This window comes from Cricetulus griseus, chromosome 6, assembly GCF_003668045.3.
Source record: "Cricetulus griseus strain 17A/GY chromosome 6, alternate assembly CriGri-PICRH-1.0, whole genome shotgun sequence".
Taxonomy (NCBI): domain Eukaryota; kingdom Metazoa; phylum Chordata; class Mammalia; order Rodentia; family Cricetidae; genus Cricetulus; species Cricetulus griseus.
This window is the reverse complement of record NC_048599.1, coordinates 1,727,067-1,748,607: the sequence shown is the minus strand read 5'-3', so window position 1 is coordinate 1,748,607 and position 21,541 is coordinate 1,727,067. Positions and strand designations below refer to the sequence as shown.

General features: G+C 53.9%; 1 protein-coding gene across 1 annotated transcript in view; it reads right to left on the bottom strand.

Annotated features, from left to right (window-relative positions):
- Nucleotides 1-21,541, bottom strand: part of Lama5 (laminin subunit alpha 5) — a 47,562-nt gene that overhangs the window by 13,179 nt on the left and 12,842 nt on the right. Inside the window, exons 3-40 of the mRNA XM_027419886.2 lie at nt 16,887-17,004; nt 16,047-16,165; nt 15,796-15,966; nt 15,544-15,641; nt 11,360-11,475; nt 11,143-11,261; nt 10,954-11,044; nt 10,684-10,818; nt 10,467-10,520; nt 9,755-9,895; nt 9,533-9,670; nt 9,301-9,435; nt 9,079-9,213; nt 8,870-9,007; nt 8,146-8,198; nt 7,809-7,914; nt 7,661-7,713; nt 7,471-7,576; nt 6,957-7,056; nt 6,640-6,796; nt 6,356-6,494; nt 6,017-6,159; nt 5,832-5,938; nt 5,606-5,759; nt 5,134-5,294; nt 4,947-5,055; nt 4,423-4,520; nt 4,141-4,342; nt 3,857-3,983; nt 3,284-3,423; nt 2,753-2,868; nt 2,458-2,669; nt 1,936-2,140; nt 1,619-1,763; nt 1,265-1,405; nt 996-1,157; nt 693-794; nt 521-604 (exon numbers count right to left, since the gene is read on the bottom strand). Coding sequence (XP_027275687.1) covers nt 521-604; nt 693-794; nt 996-1,157; nt 1,265-1,405; nt 1,619-1,763; nt 1,936-2,140; nt 2,458-2,669; nt 2,753-2,868; nt 3,284-3,423; nt 3,857-3,983; nt 4,141-4,342; nt 4,423-4,520; nt 4,947-5,055; nt 5,134-5,294; nt 5,606-5,759; nt 5,832-5,938; nt 6,017-6,159; nt 6,356-6,494; nt 6,640-6,796; nt 6,957-7,056; nt 7,471-7,576; nt 7,661-7,713; nt 7,809-7,914; nt 8,146-8,198; nt 8,870-9,007; nt 9,079-9,213; nt 9,301-9,435; nt 9,533-9,670; nt 9,755-9,895; nt 10,467-10,520; nt 10,684-10,818; nt 10,954-11,044; nt 11,143-11,261; nt 11,360-11,475; nt 15,544-15,641; nt 15,796-15,966; nt 16,047-16,165; nt 16,887-17,004 — 4,830 coding nt within the window. The remainder of the gene's footprint in view (nt 1-520; nt 605-692; nt 795-995; nt 1,158-1,264; nt 1,406-1,618; nt 1,764-1,935; nt 2,141-2,457; nt 2,670-2,752; nt 2,869-3,283; nt 3,424-3,856; nt 3,984-4,140; nt 4,343-4,422; nt 4,521-4,946; nt 5,056-5,133; nt 5,295-5,605; nt 5,760-5,831; nt 5,939-6,016; nt 6,160-6,355; nt 6,495-6,639; nt 6,797-6,956; nt 7,057-7,470; nt 7,577-7,660; nt 7,714-7,808; nt 7,915-8,145; nt 8,199-8,869; nt 9,008-9,078; nt 9,214-9,300; nt 9,436-9,532; nt 9,671-9,754; nt 9,896-10,466; nt 10,521-10,683; nt 10,819-10,953; nt 11,045-11,142; nt 11,262-11,359; nt 11,476-15,543; nt 15,642-15,795; nt 15,967-16,046; nt 16,166-16,886; nt 17,005-21,541) is intronic.

Genomic DNA, 21,541 nt, shown 5'->3' with positions numbered 1-21,541 from the left:
GGACATTTTTAAAAAAAGAAAAGGTACAGGGCCAGTTTGACAGTTCAATGCATAGTAACGGGCTGCCTGCCCTCGGCCTGACAGGCAGAGTTCAATCTACGGGACCCGCATGGGGGTGAATAGCAACAACTCTTTTAAGTTGTCCTCTGATTCCACATGCTTGCATGGGTGTGCATGCACGTACACACACATTCCCAATTAATAAAACGCAGTAAACTCAAAAAGATCAAGCTACAAACGGAAGGCAGCTTTAATAGCCTAGAATGTGGCTTTCTAAAAGGCAAAAAGCCCAACAAGTCACAAAGGTGGGTCGGATGGTCAAGCAGCCCCAGGGCCTCTCATCCACTATGTTCAAAGTCTTAAAACCAGAGATGACCACTCACGGGTGATCACAAAGGAGCCCACCGGCCACTGTCTCCTACCTACCACGTGGCTGCTTTCCGTTATGGAGAGCAACAAGTACAGTGACTCCTTTGGGCCCTTCCTGGGCAACACTGGGGTCCAGGCCAGCTCTGCTCACCTCTACCAGTTGTAGCTGTCTCCGGTGAACGTGGCCGGGTGGAGGGTATGCCAGCTCCATGAAGGCAATGCTCATCTGGTTGCCCTGAGAGCCAGACACATGCGCCAGGGTAAGGGCTGGCAACTGGGCTGGCCCGCTATCCCAGCCGGACACACCCACCCCACTCAACCACCTGCAGCACCACGTCCGGCCGGCTCTCATAGGAAATGAAGACATCACCTCGCTGGATCTCTGAGTGCAGCTCATACTGAAGGGTCCCACCGTAGGATGACACCTGGAGCCAGCACAGAGGGAACAGTCCTCATCTTCCCCACATCCATTCCTTACAGCACCCTCATCCAGGCCTCCCACACTCCCTTTACAATGTAGCCCCAGGGTCCCTTGGATGTACCCTCATTGGCACCCACTTTCCCCAGTACCCCAGAACCCTTCTGCCCTCAAAGTATGGCCCCTCAAACCAAATGCCCCTGCTTACCCTGTCACCCAGGTAGGAGGGTGGGGCCTGCCAGTATAGCTCTGGGAAACTGTCAGCTAGGAGGCGCAGGTCTGCATGGAGCAGCTCCATCTCAGGCCGATGCTGGTGAGGTACAACCTGCCGATCACTGCCCAACAGCACCCAGCCCTCCATGTCCACGAACTGCGAACACACACGTGGTGGGTCACACGGAGTGGAAACTTGGCCTTGCCCTGCATTCCAGGCCCCTCTAGTGGCTCCCATCTCAGTCCCAGGCTAGGGCAGGGTACCTCATGTCGGGCATGGTTAGAGCTCCCACAGCGCTCTGTCGCCCCAAAACAGAAGCAGCGGGTACAGCCCTTGGGGTTAGCAGCGTCCAAGGAGAAGGTCCCCAAGCGACACTGGTCACATCTTGAGCCCTGAACATTCTCCTAAGGTCAGGGGGCAATGAAGGTCAGTTGGCTGTGTGTTGAGGGATAGACCATTGGTCAGTTTTATACTCGCATCCCCGAAAGCTTCCAGGAAGCCCCACCAGCCCAGAAAGACTGCTGAGGGCATCTTGACGGAAGCAGATGACGCAGGAAGGGGGCCTGGGAAGGAGGGGGCCTGGGAAGGAAGTGGCCAGGACACAAGCCCCTGCTCACCTTGCAATGGCACTGGCCTGTGAAGGGGTCACACACGCTAGCCACGGTGCCTGCCTCATGGCAGTCACAGGGGCGACAGCTAGGATAACCATAGAAGCCCGGGGCACAGGTGTCACAGCGACGCCCAGCTACATTGGGCCTGCATCTGCACATGGATAAAGGCAATGTGAGCCACCCTCAGCTCTGGGTCACCCAGAGTCCCCAGGATCCAGGCCCCCAGAGTATCTTCTGAGATGCAGAGGAGTGCGTGGTTGGGTGAGGGCAATGCTCTCCCCAACCCGAGATCCCGCAAGACAATGGATGCTATCTAGACTCACTTGCACTGGCCACTGTCCATGTCACAGGTGGGGTCTGCCAGCTCCTGGACACCGGGCCCTGAACAGTTACACTCCTCACAGCCAACCAGGGGGTGGCAACCAAAGGTCTGTGGCTGGCAGACCAGACAGTCAGGCGGGACAGTGCGTGGCGGACAGATGCACTGACCTGTGAGCTCGTCACACAAGCGGGTACCGCAGTCACAGGCTGTTGGGGTGGATAACACTGTTTGCCCCTCTGTCCCCACTCAGGCCCCAGGTGCAGCCCATAAGGATGTGGTAGGGAAAGCTAGGGACACCACCCCAGTTCTACCCCTCCCTCATATCTCGGCATCTCAGATAGCTCCTTGCACATGAACAATCAATGTGCTATTGTCAGGGGCTACTGGCCACAGACAGGAAGTGAAGGGGTTGGTCGGCTAGGTTCCAGGATGAGCCCTCTGGGTCCTGGTGCACCCCTTCCCCCGGAAGTCCTTGGGATTCAGCACACTGGCTCTGATGTTCCTCTGAGCACTGGTTACTCACGCCTGCAGTGGGGGAAGCCCCAGTAGCCGGTGGCGCAGCGGGAGCAGTCACGGCCAATGACGTGGCCCCGGCAGGGACACTGGCCCCCGAAGGGTTCACATGTGGGGCTGATGGCACCCACCTCGTGGCAAGCACAAGGTAGGGCCCCATTATTGTAGAAGAGAGACAGGGAGGTAGCAGCATTCCGGCAGAACAGAGACGAGCTGCTGGGGCTGCATTGAGAAGCAGTGGTGAGGCTGGTTCCTGGCCTGACCCCTGAACCCCAAGACCCCAGCCCTGCCCTCATCCAGCCCACCTGATGTGGTAGCCCTGGGTGGCACAGTGGCTGATGAAGTCATAGGATTTGTCCAGGGGCTCCTCATGGAGGTAAGTGGAGCTGTAAGCGTCCTCAGGGACGATGAGTATGTAGTCCTAGGAAACAATTCCTCATCACCTTTGCAAAGCTCCTGCAAAAGGGCCTGGCTGGGGGCGTGGTGACAGAGCCTATAGGCAGGAGCAGGTGATGGGGTAGCCCCCTCACACCGGCTAAGGCTAGGGTATGGCTACCCGGCAAGGCAGTGTGTCACAGACAGAGGGCAGAGAAGAGACCATAAGCCATGGTCGCTCATGTCCTCCTCTTCTCTCTCCTGGGTTCATCTGGGGAGGTCCCTCCACCAGGGGGGCTTAGTGGCTTAGCTCTCGGGGACCCTCTAGAGCCTCAAATGATGCAGTTGTGATAGGGGACACCCTGGCAAACAGGTGACATGCTCTGATGGAGACCCTCAGATATGTGACAGGCATACAGGGAAGACTACTCTCCAAGTCAGACACCAGCCCTAGGTCTCACCAGCCAGAGCCATCGGCCTTCGGGCACACGCACGGTCACAGTGAGTTCGTTGTCTGTAACATCCAGCATAGTTTGACCCTCACACAACACCAGGGTACGGCAGCCATAACCATGGGGGCAGAAGCTGGCATTGGCGTGGCCTGGCAGGGGTCAAAATGCAAAAGTCAGGCTCCAACACCCATCACTCTAGCTGCATGGCCGCCCTGTCCTGGGTGTAAGGTACAGTTGTGATATGAGGGGCACAGACAAGACACGTCACAGGCAGAGAGCACCAACAGGCAGCCTTTGAGACCAGGCCTCGTTCTTTGTAAATCATCCATAGCCATACAAGTGACCAGGTCCTCCAATCACCTTATAAACAAACATTTGTTTCACGACTTGTGACACAAATGGGAGCTCTCGGGGACCCGCTAATACAGGGGACAGGTTCTGGGATAAGGCTTCTGAGAGGTTCTGGGATAAGGCTTCTGAGAGGAGATGAAGTGTGGCTGCCACTCACTTAGGGCACTTAGCTTGACAACTGACAGCAGCCAGTTATGCTCCCCTCTTACTGTGATGTACTCGGCCACTTACCCTGCCAGACACGGCCACCATTGATGAGTACCTCCACAGGGAATTTGGGGTGGACCGGCTGGTAGCTGTGCAGCAGGAAGGCATAGCGACCCAGGGTAGGTACATGAGTGGTGAAGACCACAGTGCCCTGTAGGAAAAGTCTCCAGTGAGTGGCTGGAGCAGGTAACAGCTGACCCCACTGCTGTCTGCAGCATCTGCCATGGGGTGGTGGAGGACAGGGATGCAGAGCCCCAACTTGCCCCACGCCCATCCCTGTGGCGGTTTCCATCTAGCCTGAGCCTCACCTGTGGGTGGCGCAGCAAGGTGGGTTCTGCGTTAGGGTCCACGATGGTTGGGGGCCGAGGTTGTGGTCCGGCTGGGGGTGCACCTGGTGTGACCTCCTGTGACTGGGACAGAGGGAGGTCGGGAGGCAGCGGCAAGACCTGGCAGTCCTTAAGGATGATGGGCTGCGGCGGCTTCGGGAAGCGCGAGGGCAGACAGGCAGAGCTGGAAGGTCCCGGAAGTGAGCACACTCTCGTGGCTGACGGGTCCCTGCTCTCCACCCTAGCCACTCCCAGCACCACTACCTGCTAGCGTTGAAGGTACCATGAGTGCTCACACAAAAGACCCGGGGCTCCACGAACTCTGTGCTGAACTCCTCCACAGGTACCAGGGTGACCCTGTGCTGTGGACAGAAGGATGATACGTTGTTCCCTGGACAGCTGAGGACAGGAGGTGCAGTGGGACAGAGTGGCTGGTCACATAGTTTGTACCCCAGGAGTCCACTCCCGCTTTCTGCCTGGAGCCCAGACTTGGATGCAGAACTGGTAACAGTTCCTACGGCTTGTTCCCCAACCCTCATAGTACCCCATTAATCTACTCTGTCTCTATCCACCCCGTCTCTATCTTGGGCTCTCGCAGCCAAGAGGCCAAGAACAGGTCCAGATCTCCATAAGCCCCTTCATAAGCAAACAGCAGTAAGCAGGGACAAGCTACACTGTACAACACCACACCACAGGAGCTCCAGGACCTGAAGGCTCTATTCTCTTTTACAGATATTTAAAATATGCTGGAAGAAGTTGCTCTGGGCTGACGGCTCAAGGGGCTTTACCAGGAAGAAGTGAGCCTGCTCAGCCGTGAGCCGGATGCTAGCCTCAGAGTCCAGGTGGAAGGTAGCTAGGTGATGCTGGGTATCGAGAGCCAGACCTCGGCACAGGGAGCTGTGGGGAAGGATAGACTATTAAGTAGAAAGCCCTGGGCAGGGTCCTCCCATCAACCCTTTCCTGTTCTAAGCTTACCTGTATGGACAGGGATGGAGGTTGAGCATCCCTTGCTGGGGGGCTCTCTGAGGGGTGTGCACAGCCACGCCCACCTCCTGGTGTGACTCCTCACTGACATATTCCACCACCAGAGCATATCGGCCAGGCCGGGGCACTGCCATCTCAAGCTGGATGTCCACCTGTGGGAGGGCAGGGTGACCAGAGGCCTACAGTCCTCATCCATCCCACAGATGCCTTTGGCTAGGTCTTGGTGCCCAGGGGATCTCCAAGAAGAAGGCCAATCCAGTTCATGGAGGAAGCAGAAAAGCTAAGTAAGTCCCCCTTCATACCCAGTGTCCCCTGGGGACAGCAGAAGCCACTCTGGGCCATGCCTGCCAGCTCCATCATCTCACAGCCTTGCCTTGCACACACTCTGCCATTGAGATAGGCCCCTCCTCCTCCAGACCAAGGCCCACAGTACCCACCCCTCCACAGACCCTCAGATACCCACATCACTGCCAACGCAGGTCACCAGTGGTGGGTGCGAAGGGCTGAGCTGCTCTGTGGGGCAGGGTTGGGGCAGACTGTTGTCATGGAGACACAGGGCCTCAGTTCCAGCTGCTGAAGGGAAGCCATCCAGGGGTAGATGAGCATGGAGGAGGCAGCTGGGGAACAGAGATTGAGGTCAGCATAGGTCCACCCAGGATCCAGCCCCAACCCATCCTACGGGACCTTACTTCTCTGTGGAGTGCACGGCTGAGGGCCGGTAGGTACAGGCCTCGGTTACTCGATGCTGTAGGAGAGCTGCCTCGTAGTAGGTGCTCGGCAGTAGCACCACATAGTCCTGGGAGAGGTGGGAGGTAAGTACCAAGGCTCTGGGGGCCCAGGGACTGCCCCCACCCTGCTGTGGCCCTTGCCTCACCAGGAGTACACCTTCTGCCTCCACCAGCAAAGTCCAGGTGCCGGGATTCAGCACAAAGGGTTCCCCAAAGCCCCTCTGGGGCACAGTGACGAAAGCAGGCTCTGTGCTGGGTGGGAAGGCTACTGGCTGGCTTTGCTCTGTGCCTGGAGTCGGAGGGTAAGAGGCCTGCGCTCAGTCCTCGGGCTACCCCTCCCCAGGGTTGTACTTCCCCCGTGCAATGTACATCTCCCAAGGGGTGGAGAGCCAGGAAGACGATGACACAGGTTGGGTCCACCGCCTGCATGGCTTGGGAGGTGCAGTGTGGGGTGGAAAAGCAATGAATGAACAGACTCCACTCACAGTTGACACAGCTGGAAAGCCTGCCCTCCTCACGCACAGAGACACGCCCGTTCACACTTGTGGGCCCACGGTTGACATATCGGAAGACCAGCCGAAAGAGGTCAGGGGCGGTCACGGTCAGCCTGGCCACGATCCTGGGCTGTGGTGGGTGTGAGACAACAGGGTCACTTCTCTGGCCATTGCTGACCTGGGCCCCGCGACTGAGGTGCTGCCGGTCACTTTGCCAGGGGACCCATCTGGTTCCATTTCTGTACCAAGCCCCAGGAGAGGGCAGCACTGCCCACCTGGATAGGCGTCATGTGGGCGTAGCCTCTCCAGCTAAAGTTCTCAAACTCCAGGGGGTTGAAGCCAAAGCGCACACCATGACCCTGAGGAGTGGCTGCCTCCTCCAGTTCCAGCCGCATGTGGTGCAGGTCTGGCAAGTAGTGGTCCTTCGTCGGCCTGCCATGGCAGAGGTGTCTGGGTGGAACATGCACTGGCCCTACATGGCCACCCAGACTTCCAAGGGGTAGATGGTCACCCTGTGGGCTCCTGATGAGAACAAACGGGAACCACACCTGCGGCCTCCCCAACCCAGGCCCAGCCAGCAGAAGGTACTTACTCGCTGCAGGTGGGGCCCTGGGTGTTAGGGCGGCACCTACAGGCACCTGTCCTTGGTTCACAGCCCTGGCCTAGGGCACCGCCAACATCACACCTGCAGCCTGTGTTGGGAAAGAACAGGGTCAGAGGCTGCCTTAGCTGTGTCAGGGGTCCCTCTCACAACCCTCCAGGTTAGGCCTCACAGGCAGGTCTCTACACACTCTCAGTAGAGAAACGAAAATCAACCCTTAGAGTTTTTTGGGGGTCCAGTGGCAAGGGACCTGGGATGGATTAGTGATGTCTGCTACGAACACAGCATGGAGCAAATGGCCATGTGTCACGCCAGAGCTACCTCCAGGACAGAGCTGGCCAGGGGGCCAGTTGAATATCTGATCCTCTTGCTGTTGGCAGAGTGGTCAGGCAGAGACCCCTGCCTGCCTGACCCATTTGCACCTCCCTGGGCTTCAGTCTCCCACTGTGCATTGCATGATACAGCATGGACAGAGTCTGGGGGCCAGCTGTGGGAGAGCACTTACCACGGCAGCCAAAGTAGTCGGCATGATCCAGGCCAAAGAAGCCATCTTTGCAGGCTGCACAGGCCTGGCCACACACATGAGCTTTGCAGAAACACTGCCCATTGCCCTGGAAAGGAACAGAGAGTGAAACTTGGTAGAGGCAGGATTTTAATCCCACAGACCCGAACCCAATACCCTGACAGTGACTCACCAACTGGCACTCAGTAACTCCACCCAGTGTGCCTCGTGGGTCACAGCTACAGCCTGGGGAGGGCAGAGCAGGAGTGAGAGCCCTGGGGGACAGGAGAGCCTGGGGTCCACCCTTCAAGCCCTTAACTATCCCTCCCGGGCAGACTCACGCGTGCAGCCTTCAGGGTTGCTGGGGCTCAGGCCCCAGTACCCAGGTTTACAACGATCACAGCTTGGCCCCTCCACGTGAGCCCGACATGTACAGGAAGCCTGTGACTGAGAGGGGATAAAACTATGAGACACAGTGGAGGTCCTCTCCAAAAAGCCCTCGAGTCCTGTCAAGGACAAAAGAGGGCCAAAACCCCTCACCTGCCCTTTCCCCATGCTTGGCAGCCACCCAGGATGGGAATAAAGGAGAAGCAGAAGGAGTAAATGGTTGCATGGCAAACAAGCAGTAGGCTGGGTCCCCTGCCTAATCCTGCACACCAAGGGCAACCCTATGCTCACCTCAGGAAGGGCAGGATTGGCCGGGGCCAGACCAGCAGGATGACAAGAGCCAGCTAGGGAGAGGTAACCAAGCTTTGATCACTCCTCAGTGAGTGACCCCAAGGTCAATGGCTTACCAGCCCCAAACAGAACCCAAGTCCCTCTTGTAGCTGTAAACAGGAGTGGAAACATGAACCTCCCTTGCCAATGTGACAAGGGCACACATGCTCCTCCACCATGTGGCAAGTGGCCACAGCACGTGGATACATGCACGAACACACATGAACAATCAGATACACACAAATGAACACATGTAACATGCATACGGAGCAAACACATGAATAGCTAGCTGCATGAACACTCACAAAGCATGGGAACATACATAGCACACAGAAACACAACACATGAACATCCTTAAAAAAAAAAAAAAAAAAAAAAAAAAAACAAGCCAGGCTTGGTGGCGCACGCCTTTAATCCCAGCACTCAGGAGGCAGAGGCAGGCGGATCTCTGTGAGTTCGAGACCAGCCTGGTCTACAAGAGCTAGTTCCAGGATAGGCTCCAAAGCTACACAGAGAAACCCTGTCTCGAAAAACCAAAAAAACAAAACAGAACAACAACAACAAAAAACAGCACGTGGACACAGCTACAGAACACAGTCCCTGGAAGTACATAACAAGTGGACCCCATGAACAGTGCTCAGATCACACAAACGGGGCTGCCTTCTGCTGCATTACCCCAGCTCACCTTCACAGTAGGGGAAGTTATAGGCACCTGGCACACACATATCACAACGTAGTCCTGTCACTCGGGGCCGGCAGCTACACTGCCCCGTTGTAGGGTCACAGTTGGTATGCAAGGAACCATGGGCGGAGCAGTGGCAGGCTGTGGGGTGAAGTCAGTGAGTACAAGGAGGGCTATGAACTGCCCACCTCCCATTCTTCTAAGAAACTTACGGATGCAGCTGGGGAAGCCATGGAAGCCAGGGCTGCACTCCTGGCAAGTGGTGCCTGCGTAGCCAGGACGGCAGCGACATGAACCACCCACTCCACAGAGTTGATCCAGGGACCCCTGAGGGTCACAGGCACAAGCTATGGGCACAGAAGGTGGGGTTGGGGATCAGATCCTGATCCTGTGGGGATGGCTGACCCCTTCTCTTGCCCTAATTCTCTGCTCACCATGACAGTCAGGGTAACCATGGTAGCCTGGGAGGCAGCGGTCACAGTGAGGGCCATCAAACCCAGGTCGGCACTGGCAACGGCCGGCCTCATCACAGCCTTCAGGCAGGGTCCCTGCAGGGCTGCAGCCACACACTGCAGAGTGGGATGTGTTACTGAGGATCCTGACAGGGGCAGGTTGTCCCTCAGGGACCCCCAACCACCTATACCCACATGAAGGGACACCACTCACACTGACAGAGAGGGAAGTGGAAGTAGCCAAGGGCACAGTGGTCACATTTGTCCCCCTCAAAGCCTGTACGGCACGTGCACTGGCCTGACTCTGGGTCACAGAGGCCACTGGCTACCCCAGGGCTGGAGCACTGGCATGCTGCAAAGAGAGGACCAACTGATCAGTCAGTGCTTAGTTGGTGCAGGGCACTTCATAAGTGGATAAGGAGGGGGCTGAACTCACATTGGCAGTTAGGGCCATAGAATCCAGGTGCACAGAGCTCACAGTGGCTACCCTGGAAGTTGGGTTTGCACACGCAGCGTCCCAACCGTGGATCCTTCCGGCAGGCATTGCCCTGGGTCCCTGCGGCATTGCAGTCACAGTCTGGGAGGGAGGTGGGAGCAGGAAGCTTAGACACCAGCAGAACCCAACCCTCCCTCTTAAAACAAAACAAAACAAAACAAAAAAACAACAACAAAACGCTTCTCCACAAAGTCATATTCTTACACATTTACACAACACAAATTAGAATCTAAGAAAAGTAAAATTCCCAAAGTTAGTACTTTAGGAAAACAATGATGTGCTACAAAATAAAACATCTGGCTGGATATGGTTGCCCAGACCTCTAATCCTAGCACGTGGGAGGAAGAGACAGGTGGATCTGTGTTTGAAGCCAGCCTGGTCTATAGAATGAGTTCTAGGACAGCCAGGGATACACAGAGAAACCCTGTCTCGGAAACAAACAAACAAACCCAGAAACACTAAGAAGGGGATACCTGTCTCTGACTGAGAGAGAGGCTAGCACCTCACCAGGCATGCACGTGGTGCATAGACACACATGGAGTAAAAATTAATTTTAAAATTGAAGAGACTAAATGGAAGGTAACTAGCATAACAAAACCTTTGTGCACACTTCTTCCTGTAGGTCCTGGAGACGTCGCCTCAGGGTACTTACTCACAATCTGTCCCGCAGGCGATACTTGTTCTCTGGTGTCGTTGTGGGGCACAGCTGAGGGGGTAAATATCACACACGTCAACCAGGGCTGCTGGATGAGCTTTCTGACCACCCCAGGGCTCTGGGTCCTCCACCCTTCCTCAGCCCTGATGGCCCCTCAGGCAGCAACCCTGGGTCTTTCCATCAACCCCACCCCGAGCTCCCAGCAGGTCCTCACGGTAGCAGTGTGGGAAACCCGTGTAGCCCTCTGCACAGGCGGTACAATGCTCTCCAGTGAAGTTGGGTCTGCAGTAACAGCGGCCTGTTAAATCTTCACACGTCCCGTCGGTGAAGTCTGACTCACAGTTGCAGCCTGAAGGACAGCCAGAGATAAAAGTCAGGAAAAGATGGGGAGTTATGGCCTTGCCTCCTGGGGTGCGGAGGTCTGGGAAACTAAGGCTCTCCTGGAACTCACAGCCTCCATGGTTTAGGAACACGGTCTACTCACGGCGACAGACGTAGGGTGAGTCCAGAGGCTGGTCAGGGGCACGGTAGAAGCCAGGCAGGCAGCGCTCACAGTTGATGCCTGTGGTGTGGTGCTGGGGATACAGGGAACATACAGCTTGCTCAGTCCAGGCATGTCCCCATTCCCATCACACAGGCCCACCTACACCTGGCCAGCCCTTGCCTAGCCTACCTGGCAATCGAGGCAGACGCCCCCACCCTGGTACACATTGTCCTGGTTCTGGCTGGCATTACGCCGGTCCACCTCAGGGTCGTAGTAACAGTCATGGGCATGGCCATGGCAGTTGCAGGCTGTAAGGTCAGAGCCGATGGTTAGCACTGTCCTGCGTGTCCCTGGAACCCGAGCCATACATGGGTGCCGGCAATGCACATATGCACAGGATACTCACACTGGCATTCATTGGCATTATCAGTGGTAGCAGGCTTCCATGGTTGCTGGTTGAAGCCTGGACAGCATCGGTCACAAGAGCCTCCACACGTATTGTGTTGGCAGGCACACTGCAGCCTATGAAGGGACACAGAGGGTCAGGAGCCACAGGAGACAGAGGGACAGAGACAGGGTGGGCGGTACGTGCCCGGGCATCGCCGGCCTGCTGTGTGGGCACAGGCTCCCCTCCCCACAGTTCCCCAGCTGTCATGCTGTAAGCTGTGGTCCAGGCTCCCTATTCCCATCCCAGTGGCTCTGCATATGGCTTGAGCATCAGACAATGGTCACAGGAGACAGAAGGGAGACGGGAAGACTCCCTGTGTTGGCAGAGAGGAGAGGGGATCTCTGTGACAGCCTTCTGTGGTAGTCTGAAGAGGCAAGGGTATATATTGATGGTAGACAAGGCCTAGGAGCTTAGCACCGGTGTAACCCTGGCCTTTCCAGTGCTGCTGGGCCCACAAACCCTGATCCAGTCCTTAGGGAGGGACATGCTGGTTCCCCACAGAGACCTGGATCTCATTCAGCCTGTGAAATCCTCCTGTCAGTCAGACACCCCCGTATATCTGGGTCATCTCCCCAGGGGCAAGTGGCCAAGAACTACTTCCGCTTTCCAAAGGCTGGAGGCCTGCCTGCCTGCTGTCCCAGTGGGCAGGGGGACAGCTGGTTGGAGTTGAGAACAAGGCTGACGCATATGCTATGCATAAACTAACACCTCCTTGCATCCTACCAACGCGTGGCAGGGTCACAGCCAGCCCACTCTCAAGGGGCAGCGTGTGCATTTCCTGAGCAGGGGGCCGGAAGCCCATCTGTGTACACCAGAAATTCAGAGCCTCAGATACCAAGTTCTACTCCCAGTGATCCCCAACAGGGGGCCCCATGGCCTTGGGAGTCAACCCTGATGCCCCTCCCATCCCAAAGGCTTCTGGAAAAGCCTCAGTCTCAGTAGAGGAACGAACTACTCATCAGTACAGATAAACAGCAGCTATCTAGCCTAACCTAGCAGAGGGAGAGCCAAAGGTATGCAGTGGGTGTCTTACTAACGAGTGATCTACATGGTTAAGGCACCCCTGAGCTAATAAGGGAAGACATAGGTAGTAAGTAGTGTAAGGTTGGCCAACTGGTAAAAATCCTTACAGATCTACCCTGGAGGCTTCTTCCCAGTCACAGACAGAGCCCCTAAGGAAGCCTGGCAAAGGAACAACAAAATGGGGGCAGCAGATGCCACACAGAGTGGACTTGGGCCCAAGAACTCAGTTTAATGGAACAGTCTGGTAGATGCTGTGAAAGGCCATTTCAGATGACTATAAACAAAGGAACCTAAAAATAGGCAGATGTGAAAAATGACTAGTCAGAACTTCTAGAATTGAAAAAATGCAATTATGAAATTTAAAAAAATCCAAGCCAAGCGCCAAGACTGGGGCTGGAGAGATGGCTCTGTGGTTAAGAGCACCAGCTGCTCTTCCAAGACCAAGGTTTGATTCCTAGAATCCACATTATGGCTCACAACCATCTGCAACTCCAGTTCCGGGTGATCTGACACCTTCTTCTGGCAAAACATTCATTCATACATAGAAAATTTTAAAAAGTATTTTAAAGGAAAACAAAGATTCTCAACGGACTAGGTAGAGGACAGAGCAGACATAGCCAATGGGAGGCTCTCTGAGGGAAAGTGGAACTGAGATCGCTACCGGGCAAGCAAATGGAAAACATGAGCTGTTCTCAGGAAGCTGTATGTTGCACCCCTCCTCACCTGGTGGGGACACTCAAAGGGCAAGAAGAGCCATGGCCATCTGATTAATAAAGATACATACATTCTTACATCTCAGAACCAGAAAGCAAAGGCCCAAGAAACATCCCCCCGACACACACCCTACACTTCCAACTAGACCCACAGTGCATACAAGCAGAGGTGATGAAAACATGGCAGAGACCCTAGACTCTGAGGACTTCAGGTGAAGAACTCCCCGAAAAGGTCTGAAGGCACAGTCATCAAGCAAGAAGCAAAGCCAGCTATACTCTAGTTAAGCAACCATCTTCTTTTTCTTGGGGGTGGGGGTTCAAGACAGGGTTTCTCTGTGTAACCCTGGCCTGTCCTGAAACTCAATTTGTAAACCAGGCTGGCCTCAAACTCAGAGATCTGCCTGCCTCTGCCTCCCAAGTTCTGGGATTAAAGGCATGCACCACCACTGCCTGGCTAAGCAAACATTTAAAGATGACTGACAGCCACCCACTAAATGGCCAAGAGCGGCACTCCAGAGAAAAGGAAAGAGATCCAGGGAACTGAGGGGCCACGAGAACAAGGATCTTGGAACAAGAAGGTGACCCAGGCACAGAGAGAACAAATGTCCCAGGTGGGAATAAAAGGACCAGGTCATATGGGGAGGTGCCAGAGTATCTCTCTACATCTGTGTGACAAAGCACAGGCCGCCAGGCCTCGTGGGACACCTATAATCACGGGTACTCTGGAGGCTAAGGCAGGAAGATTGACTTAATTTCATCACCAGAGGTGGGAGCCATGGTGTGGACAAGTAGGGGGTGTGGCCAACATTGGAATGGCAGGATGAAGGAGAGCTAGGAGCGGGCAGAGAAGAGCCAGCTGGAGGAAGAGAGTGCCTCCCCACTCTGGAGATGAGGCACTGAGTGATGAGTGGGTGGAGAGAGAAGGCACAGGCTGGTTTGAGAACACGGCAGTGATGCAGCTGTGGTGATATTTTGTTGAAGTCTGTGACTATGGGGAAAATGCCAGCATACACCACCCCTCACACCCTGAAGGCAGGGCTGGCCTCAGTTCAGGCCCAAGCATGTGAGGCAGGCACAATGGTGAACTTCTCCAGCAGGTAAGCACAGAGCCAGATCCTGGGGCACCGTTTTCTCTGAGGCTAATGTGGTTTCTAATAGGCTTAATAGGCTCCATCCATCTCAGCCATAGGGGAGCTGTACTCCGCTTGGCATTTAATTTCCCAGGGCAATTAGCAGTGCCCAGAGCTACGCTGCCAGGGGACTCTGAAGGCCAGGACTACAGCCGGCCTGTCCTGCAGCTGGGGTCGCCATGACATACCTCTGCTTGAGGCCCATCAGCACCTCTGAAGGAGGCAGATTTGTAGGTGTGTGAGTGGGGGTGCTGAGGCCTCTTCCCAGTGTCTTGGCTTCACCTACTTCCTCTAGAAGCTGGAAGACCCCAGAAAAGGCCCTAGACTGAGCTGAAAACTAGGACCAAAGAACTCTGAGGCGATGAGTGGCAGGTGGGCTGCTGACATCTGGGGAAGGTTGTGGGGCTCGGGCGGGCTGCCTGGTCAAGCAGTACCGGTCAGGACACAGGCCATGGGCCACCCGCTGCCAACTCTGACACCAAGCAGCTCCATCCAGTCCTGTCCCTGTGCTGTTCTAAATTGTGGCTGGTGGAGGTGGGGGAGTGGTAGATGCTGGCTATCTCCTCAGAGCAGGTGTGCTCATGCCAACAGGGCCTTGTCTGTTGGGAGCTCAATGTATAGCTGCTGTGGGGGAGGGGAAGGAAGGAAGAAAGGAAGGAAAGATGGAAGGATGGAAGGATGGACGGACGGACGGTGTCCTCAGATCAGCTTCTAGGCAGAATAAGGGTCATGGTGAGCCCTATCCAGGGCCAGGTTCCAGTCATCCATCTAGGTAAGGGCTTACTAGGGGGGTCAAGCCACCAGGGGAGCTAGACTCAGGTACAAAACTATGTGATGGTATCTGCTGGTGGGTGTAGGTTCTGGGTCCTGCCTGATCGGCTGGCTCTGGGTGGGTTATGGGAGCTCGTATGCATCAGGGCCAGGGCCAGGCTAAAGTGCTACACACTTGCAAGAAATCAAAGCTGGTCTGGCCCTAGCTACATGAGCACTGGGCACATGAGATGGGGGAACACTTGCGCCTTAACGGGATAAAGGTCAAGGGGGCCGGGGTGGGGGTGGGGAGCTGGTTTGGGCTGCCTAAACAAACGGCACATACCCATCTAGGGATGACACAGTTGTGGGGCAAGGGATCACGTCTATCACTGATGTCCATCCCAAAGGCCCTGGGTCTAGATCCCCCACCTCTGGAGAAATCACCACCCAAGACCAGGACACCCTGAGAGGGTCACACAGTACTGCCTCTTCTGATGGGAAAACGGAGAACCAAAGGTCTCACCTGAAAGGATCCGAGGGGTCCTTGGCGTCACAGACATCTGCGTGGCCATGACAGACACAGCGACCGCCAATGCTGATGTCTTTGATGCTGTAATAGTACTGCGGGGGAGGCCATGAGTGTCAGGCGAGATGCTCGCTGACCGGGCCTTGCCACAGACATGCCACCGGCACCTCCCCACTACCCAGAGCCTCCACGAGAAACTGGCTCTGCCACCCTTCCTTCAGCTCTCAACCACACCACCCACGGGCTCACCCTGCGGGTGACGGTGGGGTCCCGCAGCGCCTTGCCCATAAGATGGCCCAGTAGTGTGTTGGTTCGCAGAAACCGCAAGCGAATGTTGGTGGCCTTGGTGAAGTCCCGAAGTAGAGGTGAATAGGAGAAGTTCATGGCTCCTGGGCGCCCGTTCACCAGGGACACTACGATCTGCAGATGGCACAGCAGCTGAGGCCCAGTTTGGCCACAAGGATCCACCGCCCCCCCCCAGCACAGCTGTGCGCCCCCACCTCGCCATTCTCCAAAGGCACTATTCGAGAGTACTCTGTGGTGCAGATGACATCATCATCCTGAGTGATGCGCTCTAGTGTCCGAGGTCCAAATCGCTCCAAACAATCCCTCTTGGAGGCTACAGGAAATGGATGAGAAGGTGAGGGCAACAGACACCAGAAATATACCCAGTCCTGGGTCCCAACCTAGTGCCTCCCACCCCGTGCTTCCCTCATTCTGTGATACAGGATTGCTGTCCCATGTTCTATTGGCCAGCAGAAGTTACTGAAGAGAGAGCAAAACCCTGGCTCAAGGCAGAGTCCTTGCCCCAGGAAGCCAGGCCAGGCTGGGCTGCAGAGCCTTCTGTACTCCATTTCCCCAGGCTTCTCCTTGGGTCATGCCAGAGAACAAACATTCCTTAACCTCTTCCTAGGCAGCCTTCAACAACCTGTCCCAGCCAGGGAGTTTTGGGGGACTCGTCACTAGGCAGGCCTGTTTAATCAGCATCCCTACCCTGCCAACATGATTGGTCAGGATGACATGTGGCCAGGACAGCCAATAAAGCTGGCAGGAAACAGGCCCACAGCTGCCAGGGCTGCTTTGTTACCATGGGAGCTGCCTGAGCCAAAGCTGATCTAGAGGAACAGTAAGACGGCCCCAAGAGTCCTGGTACCACCAGTGTGACACCAGCCATGTCCAGTGCCAAGCATGGACTTCAATAAGCTCCCATCTACCCAAGGTGGCACTGGCAGTAATGAACCACAAAGAGGCCATCAGAAGGGCGGGGCTTGGCATCAGAGGCCTTGAGGCAGCTATAGCCCCATTGCAGATGCCCCAGGCCTGCGGCTCAGGACACTCACAGGCAAAGAACTGCCATGGCTGGTAAGTGTGGCCAAAGTCCGTGGACCGCTCCAGCACCCAGAGGTCAGGCCGAGGTGAGTTGGCAAACTTGATGAGCACGTAGGCCACATGGAACACCTGCAGGGGGACAACGATATCAATGTCAGGCACTGGGCCCCACCATGTACCTTCCCACGCTCTCAGGCGTGAGGTGTATACAGCAGGTGATGCAGAGGCAAATGTCTGTGAGAATTCTTCAGGTCTGAGTATGACATGTCTTCTCCAGGCTGGTGTTGTGAATGCTGGGGAGGTGCAGAGCCTTCAGAAGGCAGAAGTGGATCTTCAGGAGCCTGGACAACATAGTTCCCCAGCGCTGTGACTTGAACAGCGTTTGTCAGCATGTTCCTGTCACCATGAACTCTGTTGTACTACCTCAACTTCTCCACCAGGACAGATTGAAACCGTGAGCCAAAATAAATCTTTGCCTCCTCGTTTCAGTTACGTATGATAGGCACAGCACAGCAAAAGTAACCTACAAAGGAATCTGTTACCAAGGCAACTGGGTCACTGTTGTCACTAAACCTAATCGCTTGGTTTTGGGGCCTCTGGAATGGGTTTGAAGGAAGAATGTGTCTGATGTGGAAAACGTAGATTAGAAAAGTCCAGAAGCTGGAAGAACAGCCATGATGACCAAGTATGAAAAACCAGAATCCCAGGAGAAATACGGACAATGAGGCCAGCAAGGAGATGATGGATAAAACACTTCCCACCCAACAACCTGAAAACTGGAGTTTCATTTCCAGAACCCAACATAAAGATGGAAGGAGAGGACTAACTTCCACACTGTGTGTCCCATGGCATGCATGGAAATAAATACACATAAGCCAGGCGGTGGTGGCGCACGCCTTTAGTCTCTGTACTCAGGAAGCAGAGGCAGGCAGATCTCTGTGAGTTCAAGGCCAGCCTGGTCTACAGAGCTAGTTCCAGGACAGGTCCCAAAGCTACACAGAGAAACCCTGTCTCAAGAGTGATGACAGGCTTTGTCGGCTTTGGAGCTCAGTGCGTCTAGGTATTTCTACCAGCTCGGCGGTTTGTGGTCTCATCACATTCGTTAACAGGTCAAAATGCAAATCTTCGTGAAGACTCTGACCGGCAATACCATCACCCTACTAATTCTTCAGTCTGCATTCCCAGTGGGCAATGATGGCATTACTCTGCACTGTAGATATTTGCTCCAATTTAAGTTTAGAAAATCCAAGTTTCAGTAATAGCTGAACCTCTGTTAAAAAATGTTAATAAAGGTTTTGTTGCATGGTAGGCATAAAAAAAGAAAAGAAAAAAGAAACCCTGTCTCGAAAAACCAAAAAAAGAGACCCAAAACCAAAAACATATAATAATAACATACAACAATAACAACAACATAATAGAAGAAATATGGATAGGGCTAGAGATGTCTTAGCAGTTAAAAGCATTAGCTGCTCTTCCAGAGAACCCAGCTTTCATTTATTCCCAGCACACACAGCAACTCAGGTGTTTGTAACTCTAGTCCCAGCAGATTCAACACCCTCTTCCAGCTCCCATGGGCACCAGGAATTTATGTGGTACATAGACATACATGCAGACAAAACACCTATACACATAAAATAAACATCTTAAATTTTTTTTTTTAATGTACAGCTGGGCGTTGGTGGCACATGCCTTTAATCCCAGCACCTGGGAGGCAGAGGCAGGCAAATCTCTGTGAGTTCAAGGCCAGCCTGGTCTACAAAGTGAGTTCCAGGACAGACAGACAGATTGGCTACATAGAGAAATCCTGTATCAGGAAAAAAAATAAAATAAAATTGTGGACCATGAAGGCTAGGTTCATGAGGTTTCAGACTGGAACAATTACCCCTTAGAAACCAGATTGGGGTCAGTGTGTTAATTCTGGCAAGGAAACTGTCTATACTTTGCCTATGCCCTGAAAATATGAGTGAGGCTAAATTCAAAAGTGATGGACTAAATAATTTTGTGGAGTAAATTTCAAGACAGTGTAGCATTCAGGCTGTGCCATGGTTATTGCTGGTTTCTTTTAGCCAGATTTACAATCAGAGTCAAGAAGGAAAAACAAAGCAAAGACATGAAAAATATACTGTATACAAGTAAGGCAGCTCAGCCGGGCATTGGTGGTGCACGCCTTTAATCCCAGCACTCGGGAGGCATAGGCAGGTGGATCTCTGTGAGTTGAGAGCAGCCTGGTCTACAAGAGCTAGTTCCAGTACAGCCTCCAAAGCTACAGAGAAACCCTGTCTCGAAAAACCAAAAAAAAAAAAAAAAAAAAAAAAAAAAATACTGTATACAAGTAAGGCAGCTTGTTTAAATATAATTAAGAGATTAGTAACTTTAATTAGAAGTTACGTAATTAGCAGCTGGAAAATAAGAAAGATCCCTAAAGGCCTCTGATGAAGTGAGGTGCCTCCAGCAGGCTCCATGGTAATGAAAACTACAAATCTTCTGAGAGACTTTATAAGGGCACTGCTGCCTACCAGCAGAAGGCTAACTAGGGACGTATCCCCACAGATTCAAGCCACTACAGCTACAGTACAAGGAGCCCATCTATTGCTCAGGCTGGTGACAGAACTCTGCAAATCATCTAAATTTGCTGGGGTGCAGAATACAAAAGTTATACGGTCATGGAGGCTTCTACCAAGATTTCCAAGAAAAACCCATCGGGAAACACAATGCGTAAGAGTCAGGTTCCAAATGAAGCCTAAGCTACAGCAAAACCCCAGATACTGGTAATGCCGGAAACTTGGAAGATCTATATAGAAAAGCTGCAGGCACCAAGTGGCATTGTCTCCAGAGAGGCCATGTGGTCTACAAACGGCAAGCCATTTGGATGGAGCAACCTGCCTAGAGCTCAGAGATGCTACCACATGTCTTAAAGGTTGAGCACATAGCTACAGGATTTAATGTCTGGCCTTTTGCTTTGGTCCCATTCCTTATTTCAGAATGTCAAAGGACATAGTGATGCACACCTTTTTATCCCAGCACTTGGGAGACAGAGACAGGCAGATCTCTGCGAGTTCGAGGCCAGCCTGGTCTACGAAGTGAGTTACAGGACAGCCAGAGCTACACAGAGAAACCCTGTCTTGGAAAAAAAAAAAAAAAAAAAAGAATCAATAAATAAGTAGGTAAGTAAACAAATAAAGAAGAAATGAGAACATGAAGCCTTGGATCCAGCCCAAGAAACACACATCCAAACACTCCCCATTCGCTCTTGGGCAGCACCTAGAAGTTCGATCTCACCTGCTGTCTGCATGCCCCAGCTCAGCCCACAGCGCTGGCAGACCAGCCCTACACTCCCTTCTCCTCATATGCATCAGCACCCACTCCAGGCTTGGCCTCTCCTATGCTGAGGAAGGGAAGGGAGTGGTTTCTACAGCCTGCCTGTCCACGAGTCTAAAGGTGAGAAGAGTGCACCCCCACAAGTCCTGGAGACGGGAGCAAGATGTAGAGGAGAGAAGCCTATCGTCCTCGTCCAGGCTAGGATCTGCTCCAAGAGCTAGAGCTAAGGGGGCCACGGTGTGAGCAGACTGGACTTGGCTTGCACAGGGACAGGTCCCTCTTAGTATCTGCTACTCCAGTTTCTCACCAGTAGCAGGTGGACCCATCAGGCTGAAGTCTGCAGGAACACTCCCCGGCAAGGGGACCCCTGTTCCAGGCTCTGTCAGATTGCTTTCTGTCATTGTGATAAAACTAAAACTGACTCAAAGCAGGGCCTGAAGCAGAGACCATAGAGGAATGCTGTTTCCTGGCATGCCCCCCCCATCATCCCTCCCCTCCCTCCCCTCCCTCCCTCCCCAGGTGTGGCTACCTTTCTTTTTTCTTTATTTTTATGTGCACTGGTGTTTTGCTTGCACATATGTCTGTGTGAGGGTGCTGGATGTCTTGGAATGGGAATTAGAGATATTTATAAGCTGTCATGTGATTGCTGGGAATTGAACCCAGGACCTCTGGAAGAGCATCTAGTGCTCTTAACCTCTGAGCCATCCCTCCACCACGCCGCCCCCCCCCCAGCTGCCTTTCTTAAATAACCTGTCCAGGGACAGCACCACCCACAGTGGGCTGGACCCTCCCACACCAGTCATTAATCAAGACAATGGCTCACAGGCCAGTCTGAGGGAGGCAATTCTTCAGCTGAGAACCCCTCCCACAGATGGGCAGCGGTGGCGCACACCTTCAAAATCCTAGCAACAGGGAGGCAGAGGCAGGTACATCTCTGAATTCAAGGCCAGCCTGGAACAGAGCTAGTTCCAAGACAGCCAGGGCTTCTCAGAGAAAAACCCTGTCTTGAAAGAAAAGAGAGGGACAGAATATATGCCCTGGGAATAGATGCATTCATGTCGAGTTCACAAAAATTAAGCAGCACACATTTTGAGTCATCCTGAAGCCCCACGGTGCCTCGGGCAGAAACAGACCTTTGGGGCTCTAGTCCTGGGGAGCTCCAAGCTCCCCAGACCCTAAGCAGGCAGTGTACCAGGACCCCCAGACACAATCTGAGTGCTGTCCTTGCTGGGATAAAGGGTAGGGCCACACACAACCTCTCCCAGGGTAGAGGCACAGGCCTATTCATGGGCTGCCAGTACTGAGGTCATTGTCCACTTCCCTGGGGGGTGGGGGCAGGGAGATACCC